We start from the raw sequence: 17,977 nt of genomic DNA, 5'->3' as shown, positions 1-17,977 counted from the left end.
ATGAGTAAAAACCAACCAAGACCAAGAATAACAACGCTTAGGTTTTTTGATTAAAAGTCCGCGTCAGAATACTAAACAGTTATTGGTAGTGGGAAAATAAGGAAAACAAAGAAAAACACGAGACATCAGAAGAACGGCTGAAAATCCGAGACAGTGGTGACAGCTGATTTTCGATTAGCAAATGATGCCATGTGATTTTTCCCAATATAAAATCCTATAGCGAGCAGAACTCAATGGCCCGGCCTACATTGATGTGCACACCCACCATACCATAGAACAGCTATACAGTGGTAAATGATGCGAGAGCAAAATCAATTATTATATTTGATTCTTCTTTTTCCATCTTTACTTACCGACCTGAATAAAATAAATAAGAAAGGAAAAGGGGATAATGGAAAATAAAAACAGACAATGCGACAATATTATTGTCGCCGAGAAGAATCAAATAGAACATTTTAGGTTGGGTCCATGCTACTGCTCAGATGACAAAAATATGTAATGTTCTAGCACCCAAAGTGTCAAAACATGACTGTAAAAATGTGAAATGGCAATTCATTTTTTTTTTGTTCTGGGCACTATTTAAAAAAACATAAGTGGTTGAGTTTCCGGCATTATCAATTGTGGGAACACTTCACCATTTTTCAGAATATTTAACTAGCGAAAACTAAGAAAACTAGCAAGCTCCCAAGTTTCTATGCCAAGGAAAAGTTGAAAAATGCAGATAGGTGAATATTCGATTGTACTTCTAAGAAAGGAATAGAAAAATAAAAAAAAGAGCGAAACGAAAGTGCGCATTCGAAATTCTTTTTTTATTCACTGAGAAGCAAAAAAAAACTATTGGTCGAAAAAAGCTCGAGGCGTTCGAGAAACGGGCACACACTAATTTGATTGAAGGATTTGATAGACCTAACAAAAACCGGCCAAATATTTTTTGATGATGTTGTTTTTATCTACCAAAACCTTCCAATGAATGCCGTGCGTGTGTGGGTGCTTTGACCACAATTTTTTATTGTAGGAACAATAAATTTTAGTAGTTCACCAAAAAGCAGCGTTTCTGAAAACATAAGCAAAATTAAAAAATGGGAAAAAACAATAAAAATAGGCTACACAAATTGTTTTAAAGAGGTTTTCAATTATTTTTTAGCACGGTTTAGCACTATAAACCTTTTCTTAACAAAATAAGATTACTGGTGGAACGGTTTTTCAATATCTCCCACTCAGCTCATTTAAGCTGTTTTGGCGGGGCTCTCTCTTGGCTTCTCGTGAATTTTCCCATCTCTTTATAAAATCGGTTCCGCATTTAAGGATTGGAAATAAGAAAAAGAAAGCAGAATATTTATGTTTTCAAGCGATCATGAATCAAAATTGAATTTTTTCACGCAATGATTTCATAGGACACTAGGTAAGACGTCTTGAAAGTAATCAATGCTACCGACCAGTTAAAGTATTCCGAGCAAATAAGACGAAGTGAACGTTTTCCTTATATTTTTTTCTTTCATTTTTCTCATCAAAACGAAAATTTCAGCAAAACAAACCTAATTTATTCGAGTTCTTTTTTGTGAGGCAAATGATACTCTAGTTAGAACAAAAATATAATCCTTAGCATAATATAATCCTTAGTCTTCCATTCCCAAAAAACTGCTTACAAATTCGCCATAAAAAACACCGTGAAGATTTTTTTGAAAGAAAATGCTAATTGAGTTATTAGGCAAAGGAAAGAAAACAACGAGTATTTGCTACAATTGGTATTTATATTTTTATTGCTTTCTTTATTTTTAAAACTCAAGTTAAGATTCAAGTTGTCACTTAATTTCAATATGATTTCGTTTTAGCTTTAACAGGAAATATAATTATTAAGCTTCCAAGAGTTTGCCTATGGCTGTACTGAAACATGAAATAATCAAAATCATAATGGTTAAAAAAAGAGTTTGCTTTGGAAGTCGGGTTGATATATTCTGGAAGAGCATGTTTGGATATCCGTACACGCCGGGGGAATGGAAAGGCAAATACTGAAAATTTCACATATATCATTCTTTCGAATATTCCGAAAAAAAATTCTTAAACTTTAGTGTCATCGTGAAATTTCATTGTGAAACCAGGCAACAAACAATGAGAATAGGTACTATAAAAATATAGAAATGCATGTCAATGGTAATTTAACAGAGTAGCAGAAGAAAACAAATCGTTTGGAAAATATTGTATTAGGAAAATAGATTAGGTCCAGGACTTTTACTGATCAACAACAAAATAAAAGAGTGTAATCGGGTTTTTACCCGTTCAATGCCGTTTGACAATCAGTTATCTAAGAAAAATTCTTACTGGTAACTTCTTGAAAATTTACACTTTATTAAAATTTCTGCCCAACCCTGATTGCTAACACATGAAAATAGTGCCATTTATTGAAAATAAACGCAATGAATCCAAACAAAATCCTGATGAACTTGTTAATTTTATTTTCTCAATTCATATTGTTAACCATTTCCACACAGACATTGGACATATTTTTAAAGGAAACCATATTATTTTTTATCAAGATCTCTTCAGTACAATGAGCAAAGTGTGGGAGGACAATTTTCATAAAACGAAATATAAGAATTTTGTGTAAAACAAAATTAAGCTCTGAAACCTCAACGAGGAAAAAATATGAAAACCAGACGAGCTTAAGATAAAGAATCGTAGACAAGGTTTTTGCTGCAAGTCTGAGAAAAAACCAGAAGACGCGCATCTTCATGAGTCATTATTCTTTAATGAGCCACGAACGCCTGTTATCTAATACGCCTCATTTTTCATGTTTTCAGTTTGACAATGGTATTTGGTCTTCTATTGTGGACCTTGGTAAATGTGACCCACCCAATCCGCTGCCGAAAGAGGTTCGTCATTTGAATAGAAAAATAAAGAAGGGAAAGGGCAAACTGTTGATTGATGATTGTATTAAGCTTGGCGTTTACGTATATGGAATACCAATTTATTTTATGTGAGTAATCGCACACAGCAAAGCAAAAATTAAAATTAAAACTGAAATCATAATTGAGATGAAAAATTAAAATAAAAGTTAAAATCAAACGTACTTGAACTTCTTTTTATGAAATTTATTATAGTTGGTTTTTTCAAACTGGCTAACTTTGAAACAATATTTCAAAATTTTCAATTTTTTGAAAAATTGCGATAGAATATCCTACAACCGCATAAAAAGTTTGAATTTTAGAACCTTGATTTTTAAAACATAATCCAATAATAGTCCGCTGAGATTTAACAAGGCAGTATAATATTCGAATGTAGGACTTTTTATAGTGAAAAATGCAGAAACACTGGAAAATGAATAGAAAAAATGTAATACATAGCCAAGCACAGCTTAACGATATGAAGAATATAACATTTTTCCTTCCCTTTTTTACATCATGCTTATTTCTGCAATTCGTCATCATCTGAGATTTGATGACTTGCTAATGCGCTTAATCTCCATGCCATGTTTTTATGTAGGTGGCGTTGTGTGTTTTTTCGAATGTAAATATAAAGAACATTTAAAAAAGTTTGGGTTACCTTCATTAAAATCATGATGGTTTTCAATATTTAAATGTAAATAAATAAATAATTTTGAAGATTTATATCGAGTCCCGAGAAAATGGAACCGGCTATCGACAAGACTTGATCTTAGGATTGGACGTGATGGCACCGAAATTTACAATAACAGCTGTTCGACCATATTTCACTAATGATGTAGAAGAAATCATACTTCTCGTAAGTTTTTGATTAAGGGACAAAGCTGGAATGTTTCAGAGGTTCAGTCTTTCAAGACGGGCATTTGTACTGAATATTTGGGTGCATATTTTGAGTGCAGAGTTTTAAAAAAACAGCAGCTACAATTTAGTTGGTGCATTCAACGGTGGAGTGCGGTCAGGGGAAAAATACCAATTTCCAAAAATTTTGGGCATTTTTTTTATTTCTAGTCAAAAAATGGTAACGACACCCAAAAAGTGGTGGAAAATGAGTTCCCACCAAATTTGGTCATTTTGGCACCATAAGAATGATTTTAATCGTTTTCCCACTGACCGTACTCCCGCTTTAAAAAAATTATTAAAATCTGAAATGAAACATTTAAAGCTAAAAGAAAGTGCATGTATAAATTAGCGAAAAATATCCTTCTTGGACCTATCTGCAAGTGAGAATCTAATTTGTGTCCCTTGTTCGCCCTAATGGTAAGAGCATTGTAATGTGGTTTTCCCCACTAAAAAAGACGTCATGAAGCGGATGCCCAGTGCGTAGGATGAAAATGAGATGGAAAAAGGAAGGACCCATTTGAACGGGGAGGGATTCTTAGTTTTAGATATAAAAGAAAACGGTAAACAAGTAGTGTGTTGTTTTTCAGGTTGATGGAGATGGTATCGCACACGGAAATGTGAGTATACGAATCGAATGTATTTCCGAGAAAAATGATGTTATGCGAACAAAAGAAGTGAAAGTTGGATCGAAAATCGGAGACGCGCTGAAAATTGGAATTCCAAAGGAGTGGCAGAATGATGTTAGCGTCATAAGAGTTATTGTAAGCAGTTGACTAATTCAAAAAACAATTTAATGAGACAATGAGCATTCTTTTAGGCCAACCGACGCATCAAAAATGGCTTTAGCAATGATACAATGCTCTACATTCCAAATCTGAGCAACACTTCACTAGTTTCGTCGCTTATTAGTCCAGAAGAAATTAAACCGTTCTATAAAGACGACGAAATTATGAATGTTCATGTGAAAAATACAAGAAAAGAAACGAATTTTGTGGTGAGTGAGTCAAGAAGATTTGAAGTATTAATCTGAAAAGGGGTCCCATGAATAAGATAGCGGTTTAGATACTAATGTCGAATAAGTAAACACAATTTTCTGACAGAGTTTAAAATTTCATCTCTTTTAGATTTTGTATGAATAATATATTCTTTTTGTACGTAGAATAGAAAATGTTTTAAAACATTTAAAAAAAATGGAAAAATTGGAAAATATTTATAACAACAATTATTTCTGATATACTTGCAATTGGAAATGAAATGTTTCACTTTCCAAAATCTCAATCCGCCGCAAAATTAAATACGAAAACTCATTTTTCAAGTTGTATTTCATTTTTTTAGAGTTTTTCTGAACGCTTCAGACTGCGGAAATGAGTTTTCTTGGTTCAAAAATAATGAATTTTGATGAGCACATGTCTAAGAGCTATTACTTCTGAGAAGGTGTTCGAAATATGAAAACACTTTTTGAAAAGTTTTGTTAAAACCAGCTATCAAGCAAATAATAATGGCACTAGTTTTGTATCATATACCTATTATTATAAAAAAAACCGGGGAAATAGAACAAGACATTATTAATGACTCTAAAAAATATAAAAGGATGAAACGGATTTGGAGCACTTATAATCGGCGTCCGCACCCAATGTGCTCCCCAAGCTTTTGATGGCCGCCAAAAATTCTTTTTTAGTTAGCGGGAGACATAACATATGTTCGAGTGATGTATTTATTAATGCCGGGCTTTATTAAAATGATGAATTATGATTGGCTAAATGAATGAGAGCTATCGGATGATAGAATTGAAAAAAATAGGTTACTTATTCCTTATTTCATATTTGTTAGGTATAGGCTGACAGAATATGACAAAAATTCAAAATTTAATTTTGTTCTGCGAACTCAGTGTTACATATACACCCTAAGAATGTCAAAACATTGGATTTTCGAAATAAAACGCAGATTATCTGCCACCCAGTTTTGCTGAGTGTTCCTGAGAATTACTGTGTTATTTATCTTATTTCTTATCATCAAGCAGATTTTGTACAATATTTCTTCTGCTTGTTGGGGAATAATAAAGGAATTCCGTAGAATAGTGGATGGTAAAAATTTCGTTTAAGCGGGCGAATACTTGGTAACATGGACTTTTCAATTTAATCGCACTATGTTTGCAATAATATGCAAAAATAATATTAGGCTAGATATATCCAAATGTTCAAGTAAAACATTAAAAAAAACATCTAAAAAAAGTAATACAAATTAAAAAAAACAGAAAGTATGGTTCTTAGTTTGCTTGCATGTTAGCCCACAAATTTTTTTATGAATTATACTTTTGAGAATATTGAAAAAACGTTGTCATCAAAGTAATATATGAAGACAAATTATTTTTGAAGACTATTAGCTACGTCACTTGCTATTATAAAAATTTCATTCCTTGATCCAGAATCACATTTTCCCGGTGTTTTCGTAGAATTTGATGACTCCCCCAAATAGCCACACTTTTACTCAAATTCTTCGAAAAACTCGTTTAGCACTTTTTGTTTGAAAAAAAAATGCGTAGAATTTTAAATAGGTGTGCCCGTCACTCTATTCTTGTTCGGAACCAAAAATCATCAAGAAAATGTTTTTGTTGAGATGAGAAAATCGCAATGAACTCGTATTATTTTATACTGTTATTTTAGCAAAAAAAAATAATGAAACTAAAAAATATTCCTAAATTATTCATAAACTTAAAGAAAAGAGTGTGTTTACTCTCCTACAAACGCAAAATTATTACCCTTATTTGCTTCAGAATTTCCAATTTTGTGCACTTTTTGAACTCCGCCTTAATAGGGTTTACGGTAAGATTTACTAATGTTGGAAAGCAATTATATAACCAAATGGGATTCATGAGTTTGAGGTTGATGGTATTTGACAAAAACATTTAATAGTTCGAAAAGGAGCCATAAAAAAGTTGATTTCCTATACCAAAGTGGATTGCAGTATAACAAAAAAAACGTAAAAATAAACAATTAAAATTATTTTACAAAGCATTAGTTTGAAAATACATATACAGAAAGTGATGAGCATAATCATGTGAAAAATGGTGATAGGTTCATATGGAACAAGAAAAGTAGACGCATTTGCGTGGAAAATTTTGAGACACACTTGAAAGATCATGTGAATAACAAATCTGAATTTTTAAAATTTTCAGACTTGCTGCAGAATTATCGAGCGTTCGCGTCCTTGTGCGAGTTAATAGAATCACAATTTAAGACAAGGTTCTCAGCGAGAGAAAAAATTCCATTTCCTCTTTTGTTAATATATTTTCTTCTTTTCTCCTTGAAAACTGGAGAGCCAAAACATAATGGGAGAAAATTCTTGGAATCATTCCGAGTTCTAAAAATTTAATTTTCTATTTTTAAACTTTTCTCACGCTTTTTCTAATTAAAAATTTTGTTATTAACAATCTCGGATAATTTTGAAAACTATACTTCCAATTATTCTTTTTCAGATAAAATGAGTTTTTATGTTTAAAAGAATAGTCTTCTTATTTCCAACAAAAAGCACCGTCGAAATTTCTGAAAAACTAGAAATGAAATCAAAAAGTCAGTTTAGAAAATATCTTTTGAAAATGCGTTTTGATTGGAAAATTGTCCGTATTCAAGGAAATTCATTCGATCTTTCAATAGGGGAAATTTCTAAAATTGTCTAATCGAAAATAGCAAATTGTGTCAAAAATATGTAAAGATCAGCAGGTTGATCTTCAGATTAAAACTCACACTTTAACGGTTTGAAAAACACACGGAAAACAACTATGGAGTAAACGGGAGATAAGGTATATTCAAAGAACATAGTTAAATTTATGAGAATTTTGAAACTATAATTTTGACCAATTTTATTCAATTTATTCCAATAGCACATAAAAATCAAAGCAAGTTAAAATCCAGTTTAAAGCCAGAATCAAAACTAGAATCAAAGCCAGAAAAAAATACGTATGCAGTTTCTAGAGAAGAAACGGGCTATTTTAGTTTAAAAATTTGTTATTTACACATTTCTCCAAAATTCGTATGTTTCGTACTATCAAAATTAATATTTCAAACAACAATTACAGAGTGATAATATTAATATTTAAAAAAAACATTACGCAACTTATCAGACATAAATTTTTCATTTGCAGCAGACAGAACTTTTTTGTCAGCAATAGTTAATTCAATCATAATTTTTTTTCAGATTATTTGCAACTCTCATACCGTACACCGTGTGCCAAATGAAGTTAAAAATAGAATACTACGAGTGAAAATTACTGATAAGATGGAAGGAACCTGCATTCTCACTGCATTTACTGCAGATTCCAGCGTATCAGATGTTATGTTGTTTAGAGTTCAAACTCATTGTGAGGTATGTGCCCTAGTTAATTACCTATCTCGTCCTGAATACAAAACGTGTTTTTGAAATAAAATGCGGGTATTAGCTTGAATGCAATCTTTCAGTGGAGAAAGGAAAAATGGCATAAATAAGTCAGGGTGTGGGGTGAAAAAAATAACGAAAAACGCCTGGTATTGTGAAGAGAAAAAAGGGAAAATTGACACAAAACTGGTGAAAAGAATTTAACCACAAGATTTTCAGGATTGCAAAGTGAAAGTGTCTAAAGTCTTGAACGGAATGAGCAAAGAGCTTGGAAATAATGATGCTATTGAGCCAGGGGATGTTATGGAGTTAGAATTTACAGGACACTCGGAAGCAATTGTTTTCTACAGAGCTATGGATGAACGACTGAATTATATAACATTGGTACGTGTAAAATAACTTGCGGGGTTTTGATCTAGATGGTAAAATCCAAGTTTCTGAGTATGAGAAATTTACCTCATTGTTTTTACATTTTCAACCCACGAGAAGTATTCAGTTCCCAACTTTACATATATTTTTTTCACGGCAAATATTTCACAGTTCAATTGAAATGATGTACATTTAGGTAACGGCTAAACTTAGAAAAACTTTAACAATACCCTCTGATTTATTTAAACTTTACCTTGTTTTTAGTGTAAAAAAAAGCTGGAAATTTAGAAACTTGGGATAAAATTGAAAGATGTTCCTCTTAATGAGCTGATTTTAAAATAATGAAAGCAAAACAATTAGAATCTTAATAATTGTTTACTATTAGTAACGAATTTCAGAGAAATGACTACATGATACACGAGTACCTAGATTATTTAATATTTGGAAAGCAATCTCAAGGAGCCAAAATTCTAAATTTGGTTAACGCAGAGAAGGTCGAACACGCGATGAGTGAGTTTGCCGAACTTGTTGAAAAGAATAAACAACGCAAAGTAATCTTCAAAACAAAAGAGCATCCTTTTCAGAAAAAATGTGCACCTCGGCTGGTCACCAGCTTCGTTTCAGATGTCTTCAAGGGCAGCGTTCGACTTCTCTTGTTTCTGAGAAATGTCTTAAACATGTTTTGAAAAGCTGCTATAAAAATTCATCGGGTAAGGTCAATGGTATTAGAAAGAATTTGATGGCGAAACGATACTAATTTCCTTGTTAGTGCGTTCAATGTGTTCAATTTCTTGCAGCTACCGCAATGCAGATTGTAACTCCATACTTATCTGGAAAAACAACACCGGTTCTCTCTGCAAGCTCAACCAACTGGTTAGATAATATCAACGTTTTTCGATCAAAATCAATGAAAGCACCACTGCAACTCTTCGTCAAACCGTGTGTTTTCCTGCATGTTTCTTACCGTAACTTATTTTCCACAAATTGTTTTTTTCTAAAAACACTTTCAGTTATAAATAGTAACAATCGAATTTTCAGCTGAGTCTTTTTTCTTTTTACAACTCTTTTCATTTTTCCAGCGAATTCCACGACCCAGGTGTTGTCAGTCAAAAATCAAGAATTCGTCAGCATTTCCCAGAAACATGGTTATTCGATGCAATTGTATTAGAGTAAGTCAACATATTAGAAAAGGTGGAAAATCTGATTCAATTTTCTTTCAGAAGAAATGGCACTAAGAAAATCACAGCTACTTCACCTGATAATGTTGGTCAGTGGGCACTTAACAATGCTTATTGGTGGCATGGCAGAGTGTCACTGTATCCAGGACAAACTAAATACATACAAACTAGCAAAGCAATTTTCTTAGAGGTACATTTTTTGAAACGTTCAAATTAAATAGTTTCATAGTGATTTTTTAGGTTGATATGCCCAGAAATGTTTACGTCAATGAAACCATCAGTCCGTTACTTACAATTACTGGAGTTGATCTCGTGAAATCTAGAGAAACATTAGTGATTTGTCTCTCGGAACTTCCTAGAAAAGTATGCGCAGATCAAGGAGCTAACGGCAAGAAAGGAGATACATATTATATGAAAGTTGAAGTATCACGATCTTCACCAATTCAGAGTAAATATTTAATGATGAAATTCTTATCACCAGGAGTAGTGAATATGACTCTAACTTTGAAAACGTAAGATTTGCGCTGACAAAAATAATGTGCATAATAATCATTTTCAGAGAGAACTGCCAAACTGGAAAGATCTTGGATGCCGTGAGAAAACAAATTGAGATCCAGGTGTTTAATGGAAAAGTAAAAGGAAGTAAATAAAATCAAATTGGATTACAGAAAAGAGCAGACACCGAGGAATATTATGAGCGTCACATTCTGAATCCAAGCAAACCACTGGTTACAGCAATGAACGATGATCCCGGTTCAACAAGTAGCAGAAATACTAAAATGATCAGTACGTTTCAATTTTCGGACCAGGTGTAGGAAAATTAATTCTCTGGCCACGGATAAAATTGATATTGACCATGATAGAGACATAAGTATTAAAAATAAATAAAAAAGATTTTCAGCGATAGTTTTATGTGAATTTATTTTTCCAACTTTTGTCCAAACAACAATAAGGTTGAATTTACTAAATGTATTCAGTTTTCCGAGAAATTTTCATATTTGATCTCAACCTGCTCAATAATTCATAATCTTGTCTATAACCAACACGATTTCACTATTTCAGCCTTTTCTGACCAACATGGCTCAATGGACGAGGCGGACACCATAAACACACTTATTACCTCAAATGTTCCGGATACAGAAACCGTTTTCTCATTTAGTATCACACTTTCAAGTAAGTGATTTACTTCCTCATTGTGCTCAGACCTTTATTATTCAGAGTTCTTGCCGATCACTGATAAAATCGGGAAAATACCAATAGGCACACGATCAAAAAGAAACGGGCAGAGAATTTTAACGTCGGTTATCAAAGAGTTATCAATTGTGTTGTATAAGTTCAAAAAACTAAAGTTGTATGGGTCAACGTCATATCAAATGGAAGCTGAGATAAACGATTGTGCGTTTTATTTTACCAACAGTTTTTTGAAAAAGTTGCTTATTTTCAGTGATAAATGAAATGATGCAGTTTTCAAATTGCACTTCTCAAAAAGAACCATGTGCTTATAGTGAATTTGGAAAACCACAAGCATCAAATGAGGCATCGATATTGTAAGGAGAAAAATCTAAATATATTTCAAAGCATAAACATTTAAGGTTAACAAGTATTGCGACAAGTCTTTTATGTGAAGCGGATGTTGAAGAGAACCGAATTTTAGGATCATTGAAAACCATTACGGCCTACATCCCAAAACTCGGAAGAAAAGATTTTAATGAAGATCTTAGTGACATCATAGACGTGGAAAACACAGAAGACAAAAAATACCTCCTAGTCTCCTTTATGTATCAAGTTTCACGAGACTGCTCTAGTTATCGCAGTGGGCTGAGGGATATGGTAACATTTAAAGTTAACAAAACCTCAAGAACAAGCTTGTTTTTTTTACAGACTAAATCGTTTGGAAAACTGCACAAATACTTTTACGAGCTGGATGAATCTGCTGTACAAGACAGAAGGACGTCAGCAGCAATTGCATTTATGGCAACAAATGCAACTGCAGAGCTGATGAGAAGTGATTTAATCGCAGAGATTAATAGTGAGTTATTGAATCAGTAGAGAGAAATATGAAACATCTATGATGATGTGATAATGACAAATCAGTAGTTCACAAACTTTGTTTTTTGGGCGGAATATAATTGTTAGCTGTGAATATAATTGTCACGTTTTTTCATAATGTTTTCTGCATGTTATCGTCATTTGATCCACTTTGTCTTAAACCAATGTTTCTCAGAAGAACATCCTCCTTACTGGAAGTGTAATGGATACGACACAAACCGAGTCGACAAACTGAAAAGAAGCAGCGAGTCTTTTAGGAGAAGGAGAGAGGTGAGAAGAAAAAACAGGGGCTCTGTGAAGCAATGCAAAAATGAATGAAAGAACTTTCAGAAAATAAAGTGTATTGCCAAATGTACTTATTCTAGTGTTAAAAAACTAAGAATTAAATAGTAGTGTTAGGTTAATTTAGGGCTGGTAAAAAGGACGAGTTAGGACATCCTGCTGAAAAAGAAGAGTTCATTTTGAATTCAAAAATGAAGTTTTTTTTATTTAATTTTTTGGCCACAGACATAATTCACTATTGGCATAAAATACGCGATGATAAAAACAAGCGGCCTGACAATGAAGAGTTGAACTTTTTCGGGGGAAAACAAAACTCAAAAGCCTTCTAGATATGTTGCCAATGAATTTGTTTGATGAACATTTTTTATAGATGGAATCCAACGTATGTTTAGATATTAAATTTAGTTTTTTCACAGAAATTTTAAAAATAAATTCAAGTAATACTCAAAACCTTTATATTCTTAAGTTCTGCTGAAAACAGAAAAAGAGAGCTAAGTTTTGAAAATAGTTGAAACATTTCGAACTCAGTACGTTGCAGAGCTGTCAAGTTATGGTCAACAGCTTTGCTCTAGCGGCAATAGTGACTGCATATGCAGAAGGAACTGAAGTAGATTGGGACAGACTTGCTGACTGGATATCCGAACAACAGAGTAGTGATGGATCGTATGGAAGCCCGTTAACAACACTTGTTGCATCAAGATCTTTATTCGAAAAAAGCAGAAGATCCGTTGAAATTGCATATAATGATCTTCTAGAAGTAAACACGCAGTACGAAACGTTACAACAACATTAATGATTTTCAGGTAACGGTGAGATGCAAGGGATGCTCAGAGAAACGGATAAATGTTACGGAAAGTGCAATAGAGATTCACGTGAGTCCTGCTAAAGTATCTGAATATTGCTTGAACTATAACAAGTTGTTTTTAGATTCCAAATAACATACATTATGTCACACTTATAACAAAAGGTCATGGAAAAGCAGTTGTTGCTGCAAGAATAGTTGCAACAAAACGGCCAAGACCAAAGAGAGGATTGACACAAGACGATTATTATCCAGTGCATTTATCCATTGACCAGAAAGTTCAAGATAATTTTGTCCATCAAACGGTGTGCTTCAAGTAAGTTTAATTTGTTTTAATAATTGTCCATTCAATGCTTTCAGTGTATCCAATCCCACAATAAAAACTCTCGACATTTTCCATGGTACGTATACATTGTTCACAGCAACTCCGGATCAACTGTATTTCTTGGTATGTAAAAGTACTTTCTTACTTATTCGTTTGAAAAATTGATGCTTTCCTCAAACGAGGAGTTGATTGATCAATAAACTGAACTTGTAAACAAAAAAAATGTATTTTTTTTTGTTTTTTCAAGCAAGAAATAATATAATAACAAATATAATGCACAAGAGTAGGCAGCAACGGTTTTCATTTCTTAAAATAAATTTCACGCCGCTATAAGGTATTTCATCATTTTTCACTTTAACACTTTTTCAGAATGACTCCTACACCCCAATAAACCCTTCATCATCTGCACTCGGACTCCATTTCATAATCACAAACATCGTGTCAAATCAAACACTTTGTTACAAAGTTGCATTAAGCGAATCTAGAGGTGGAAAAAATATTCCATATAAATCGGCACCAGTTCCGATCAGGGCTACACATCCTGTACAAGGTATATATTGCTTTTTAGAAGCCCTTTAAATGAAAAATTTTGAATCAGGACTGGTTGGAATGTTACTTATTGCTCATCCGGATGTACCAAGATCTGATGTTTTGGTCCGGCGACGACGACATCATCATACGCGGACAAGATTTGTGAGGCGTATCATTGATGAGTCTGCCGTTGATACTATTTGTTATGACGGAGGTACAGTACTTTACTTTAAAATTTACTTTTTCCATATCGGTATTTTATTTATATTCACCAAAACGACTAAACCACTTGGAAATTCAAACCACTTGAATTGACAACTTTTCGAAATATTTAGCTTAATTTAGAGCATTTTCGAATGCTTAAAATATTAGCTTACAAATATTAAAGCATTACTTATAAAACTCGATTATAAGACTTAAAAAAAATTAGTTTCTGGGCTTTCACCTTTTTAACTGTAAAACAACTTCAACAATTAAAAAAAAAGTATTTTACCTTTAACTGCTTTGTTTTCCATTCCAGGAGAATGCTCTTGTGCGGAAACCACATGCAGCGTAAAGTGCAACAAGTGTCATCAAGATTCACCTGAAAATTTACAACAGCTACTTTCAACAAATGGGATCTTTGGAATTCGTTTCGAATTGGTTTCAATAAGCAATTCGTTGATGAATGGTGCGAATTATACAATTTATGATGGAACTGTAAAAGACAGCAATGGTCTGGGAGCAGCAGCGTTTGAATTGTCAAGTGAGACTTTGGTTTCGATTCAGTTTTTACGGGAGTTTGCTTTCAGAAAAAGTACGCGTGTGGTTGCGTTCTTGTAATGTGGGTTGTACACCAGGAGAGAAAACTTTGAAGCGAGATTATTATGTGTTGGGACATGAAGATGGTTTAAATTCGGATTCTTATGGAAGGTAAAACCAAAATTTAATTTTTATGATAATATATATTTTTAAGACAAAACTACATTCTCAATCACATGGATCGTTTTGAGGAGAGTTCTTACGACTGCCAAAATTTGAATTCGGCAATCACAATCCGATATCGATAAATTGACTCACCTCAGATTCCATCTTCTTTCACGGGCTCATTTCATTTTGTTTTGCCAATTATGACTATTACACAGGAAAACAAATGTTTTTATTTATGATAAGTTAATAAATGTTACATCATAGATGCTACCAATATGAATCTCAAGACACCAAGACTCAGAAGAAATGTTCAATGGAAAAAAAAGACTTAAAAATAAATACGTAGTATAGAAACCTCGTTCGCTTCAGTTTTGCACTGCTATTTTGATTCGAAAACATTTAGAATAGAAAATTGATAAATTTAAAATTTTGAAAGAAAATAATTATTTGAAAGACTGAGAACTTTCGAGAAATGTTTTGATTTCAAAGACCCATTTTGTGATGTTTTTTGTGTGAATGTTGTGAAAATCGATTAATATACATTGGTATGAGCTACCACAGTTGGCATCACTATATCAGCCTCCCATCGAAGGCATTTATCATGAATGCTGAGATGTTCGTTTGTTGATGGGAATTGGAAGGGATCGGCTACAATTAGACCTCTTCCGATCAGAACATCCACAGCATCTTCCAGGAACGGGGTTGACATATTGACAAGGAAATCAACGGTCTGAAAAATGTATTAGTTTGAGTAATGATAACAATGCTTCGAAAAGTGTGGAGAGATGGCCGAGCGGTCTAAGGCGCTGGTTTAAGGCACCAGTCCCTTCGGGGGCGTGGGTTCGAATCCCACTCTCTTCAGGCTTTTTTGTATTTCTTTTCAGATTGCTATTCCGCAAAACCGAACAATGTCTTTAGAAACTTATTTCCAAACACTAGATTCTGGTTTAAATTCTTTCACGTTTTCTTATGAAAAAAAAATTATATATTAGATTTATAAGACACGAGCGAGCTAATGGGATGAATTAATTTTTACAGATTGAATTTTGTGAAAGATAATAACAATTTTTCTCAAAAACTCCAAGAATAACTTTATACATACTTTAGAAATTTGTCTGAAAGTTGGTTGTTTGAATTTCAGTTTTCAAAGTGAGCTTTAAAAGTTCAGTTTCGAAATAAAAAAGAAAAGTAATAGCATTCCTATCACTAAACTCATGTGGAGAGATGGCCGAGCGGTCTAAGGCGCTGGTTTAAGGCACCAGTCCCTTCGGGGGCGTGGGTTCGAATCCCACTCTCTTCAGTTCTTTTTTGTGGTTGCTTTTTACCTTTTGTGACATTAATCCAACTTTACTGTCAACTAGATTTGCTTGAGCATTGATCATGTTAATATATCCTTTTACTCGTTTATTTCTCATTTCCATTGTAAGAGTGAATTCCGTTTCCACATTAATTGTCAGCATGCTACCCTCAACAGTTTTGAGAGGTGGAGCTGCAAATACCTAAAACGAAAAATGTGAATTATATTTTGAGAAAGCGATATTACATTTAAAGATGCGTTGAGATACACTAATGCTCGACCTTGTTGTAGATCAATGACTGGCGGTGATAATGTCGCAGCTTCTACTGACAGTGTTCTATTTGGAACTTGCTCGGCAAGCTCTGGCAAAACTGTACCAATACAGAGAACATCGCAGCTAGTTTTCAAGAAAGGTGATTCAATTTTAGTTCTGTAATTTGAAAATGAATCAAATGCTCGAATGATTAATAATGTGCAAACGATTAATAAGTTGCATCGGTGGTCATAAAATTTACAAAAATTCTATGAACGGATCTTTGCCTTAACCGTCTTTGCGAAAGTGCATGAAATATCTTACTTTAAATGTCCAGCAAAGTGGGCTGCAGCAATAATGCTCTGAACCGTGTGCTCATCAATAAACATATCAATCATTCTTGTGGATCTTGGAAGAGCTTCTACAAAATTTGAGACAATAAAACATAAAAACCGTATTTATTTGCATACCAACACTAGCCAAAGTTGAATTCTCAACCATTCCACTTTCAACAAATTCATCGTCCCAAATTAAGTCGCTTCTCATTCTGACATCAACGTGATGTTGGGTCATAGCAATTGACTGCATCGTCTGAATTAGTGTGACATCTGGATTATGGCTGATGGTGAGGTTGGTTGGGAATTGATAAAGTTGAGCTTCGACCCATGGAAGCCAATGATTTCTCATCATGTCACAATATTCCTAGAATAAGCTTATCGATTAATGCGGTTTACAATTACCAAAATACTTCTTCCAGGGTTCTTCTGATGGCTCGTGTTATACTTTGTCGGAACCAGTGGATGACATCAGCAGCCACACTTCCCTTAAATTACAAATCCTATATGAATAATAATCAGCCAGTTCTGTTTTACCTCAAAAGCCACTCTCAGATCCCTAATTTGAGCGACACAGTGATGTACTTCCACTTCGTTGTCTTGGGTAATCTTGAAACAACAAAATCTATGAGGAATTGATCAACCTGCATATATCCTTACCTGCATTGCAATCTCCGAAATAAGACCGGTCATCTGAGCATGAATTTGACCCTCAAGAGGAATTTTAAGCATATGCAAAAACTGGGATTCTACTGCCCACTCGGCAGAAACTTGAGCATATCCACTCAAAGTAGACATGTAGAGAAAAGAGTGATCGGATGGTCGGAATCGAATAAGTGGAGGTACGAATCGTTTAATTGTAATGTTCGTAACTGTCATTTCGCCTCCGGCAAAAGAATTGTAGAAAGATTGCTGAAAATAACAGCAGCTTGAAAGGGTTCAGGAAATAAGTAAATTATGATTTTAGGAACGAATAAGTAAATTTGAGTTCAAGACTAATAGAGTTTGAGATGTAGTCTTAAGGACAAATAGCAAAATTGTCAAACCGCTAGCATATGTATTTTTGAAACTGTTTTTAAGATTACACTAAACAACTGCAAGATAAATAGAACTGTAAAACATAATCCAATTAGGCAATTTTACTTACTCGAATTTCGGGCATTTTCATATGTGGTCCAGCCATTGAAAGCCATTGTCGGGTAAAATTAGCTGCTTCGTGAAGACCAAATTCGTTGACTCGAAGTAATAAACTTTCGGATATCTGCAAATTATATTAATTCAGATTTCTAGCTTTTAATTTATAATAATTCTTACTTGAACTATTAATAACAGACCAGCAAGTTTGAGAAGCATTTTCAAAAACAGTGTGATCTTGATGGGATAAGCACACTTCACGCACTGGGGGTGGTCGTCCTTAACTTGTTCAAGTATGTTTTTTGTTGCCGGTCAAACTCGAACCGTTTCACGAGAGAACTTTGAAGAGAAACGAAGAAGAAC

The 17,977-nt window shown here is 33.6% G+C and overlaps 2 protein-coding genes and 3 non-coding genes across 6 annotated transcripts in view; 3 read left to right on the top strand and 2 right to left on the bottom strand.

Annotated features, from left to right (window-relative positions):
• F13D2.1 (Alpha-2-macroglobulin domain-containing protein) overlaps positions 1-14,858 on the top strand; it is a gene marked incomplete at its 5' end in the record, with an annotated part of 25,660 nt that extends 10,802 nt beyond the window's left edge. The window contains 29 exons of one of the 2 annotated variants that reach the window (NM_001277040.4): positions 2,799-2,870; positions 3,601-3,738; positions 4,367-4,540; positions 4,597-4,773; positions 7,974-8,141; positions 8,370-8,534; positions 8,918-9,029; positions 9,104-9,229; positions 9,317-9,392; positions 9,599-9,688; positions 9,740-9,887; positions 9,938-10,209; positions 10,257-10,314; positions 10,366-10,483; positions 10,760-10,870; positions 10,916-11,092; positions 11,142-11,244; positions 11,290-11,527; positions 11,579-11,726; positions 11,922-12,016; positions 12,567-12,785; positions 12,832-12,900; positions 12,956-13,146; positions 13,191-13,278; positions 13,525-13,705; positions 13,754-13,900; positions 14,207-14,431; positions 14,478-14,598; positions 14,642-14,858. In NM_001277040.4, coding sequence (NP_001263969.1) covers positions 2,799-2,870; positions 3,601-3,738; positions 4,367-4,540; positions 4,597-4,773; positions 7,974-8,141; positions 8,370-8,534; positions 8,918-9,029; positions 9,104-9,229; positions 9,317-9,392; positions 9,599-9,688; positions 9,740-9,887; positions 9,938-10,209; positions 10,257-10,314; positions 10,366-10,483; positions 10,760-10,870; positions 10,916-11,092; positions 11,142-11,244; positions 11,290-11,527; positions 11,579-11,726; positions 11,922-12,016; positions 12,567-12,785; positions 12,832-12,900; positions 12,956-13,146; positions 13,191-13,278; positions 13,525-13,705; positions 13,754-13,900; positions 14,207-14,431; positions 14,478-14,598; positions 14,642-14,735 — 4,101 coding nt within the window. In that variant the 3' untranslated portion in view covers positions 14,736-14,858. Of the gene's footprint in view, positions 1-2,798; positions 2,871-3,600; positions 3,739-4,366; positions 4,541-4,596; positions 4,774-7,973; positions 8,142-8,369; positions 8,535-8,917; positions 9,030-9,103; positions 9,230-9,316; positions 9,459-9,598; positions 9,689-9,739; positions 9,888-9,937; positions 10,210-10,256; positions 10,315-10,365; positions 10,484-10,759; positions 10,871-10,915; positions 11,093-11,141; positions 11,245-11,289; positions 11,528-11,578; positions 11,727-11,921; positions 12,017-12,566; positions 12,786-12,831; positions 12,901-12,955; positions 13,147-13,190; positions 13,279-13,524; positions 13,706-13,753; positions 13,901-14,206; positions 14,432-14,477; positions 14,599-14,641 lie in introns of both variants that reach the window. The other variant, NM_001277041.4, reaches the window with a different exon arrangement.
• C05C9.1 (BPI2 domain-containing protein) lies at positions 14,808-17,977 on the bottom strand. Its single transcript, NM_077462.4, has 10 exons — positions 17,795-17,977; positions 17,628-17,741; positions 17,141-17,392; positions 17,018-17,089; positions 16,894-16,968; positions 16,616-16,847; positions 16,470-16,566; positions 16,139-16,322; positions 15,921-16,094; positions 14,808-15,325 (listed from the first exon to the last, which is right to left on the bottom strand). Exons 1-10 carry the CDS (start codon positions 17,831-17,833, stop codon positions 15,128-15,130), a joined length of 1,437 nt encoding a protein of 478 aa, NP_509863.2. The 5' UTR covers positions 17,834-17,977; the 3' UTR covers positions 14,808-15,127.
• Positions 15,375-15,456, top strand: C05C9.t1. Its single transcript has one exon. It is a non-coding gene; the product is annotated as a tRNA-Leu (tRNA).
• On the bottom strand, positions 15,804-15,906 carry C05C9.7. The gene has a single exon (NR_072101.1). It is a non-coding gene; the product is annotated as an Unclassified non-coding RNA C05C9.7 (non-coding RNA).
• C05C9.t2 lies at positions 15,814-15,895 on the top strand. The gene has a single exon. It is a non-coding gene; the product is annotated as a tRNA-Leu (tRNA).

Source organism: Caenorhabditis elegans, chromosome X, assembly GCF_000002985.6.
Source record: "Caenorhabditis elegans chromosome X".
NCBI classification, from domain to species: Eukaryota; Metazoa; Nematoda; class Chromadorea; order Rhabditida; family Rhabditidae; genus Caenorhabditis; species Caenorhabditis elegans.
This window is presented reverse-complemented; position numbering and strand designations above follow the sequence as displayed.

Excerpts from the sequence above, each read along its gene's own strand:
- C05C9.1 (NM_077462.4), bottom strand. The coding sequence starts at position 17,833 with ATGCTTCTCAAACTTGCTGGTCTGTTATTAATAGTTCAA. Across the intron at positions 17,742-17,794 it reads GTCTGTTATTAATAGTTCAA|ATATCCGAAAGTTTATTACT; the intron begins GTAAGAATTATT and ends TATAATTTGCAG. Across the intron at positions 17,090-17,140 it reads TTTCGGAGATTGCAATGCAG|ATTACCCAAGACAACGAAGT; the intron begins GTAAGGATATAT and ends TGTTGTTTCAAG.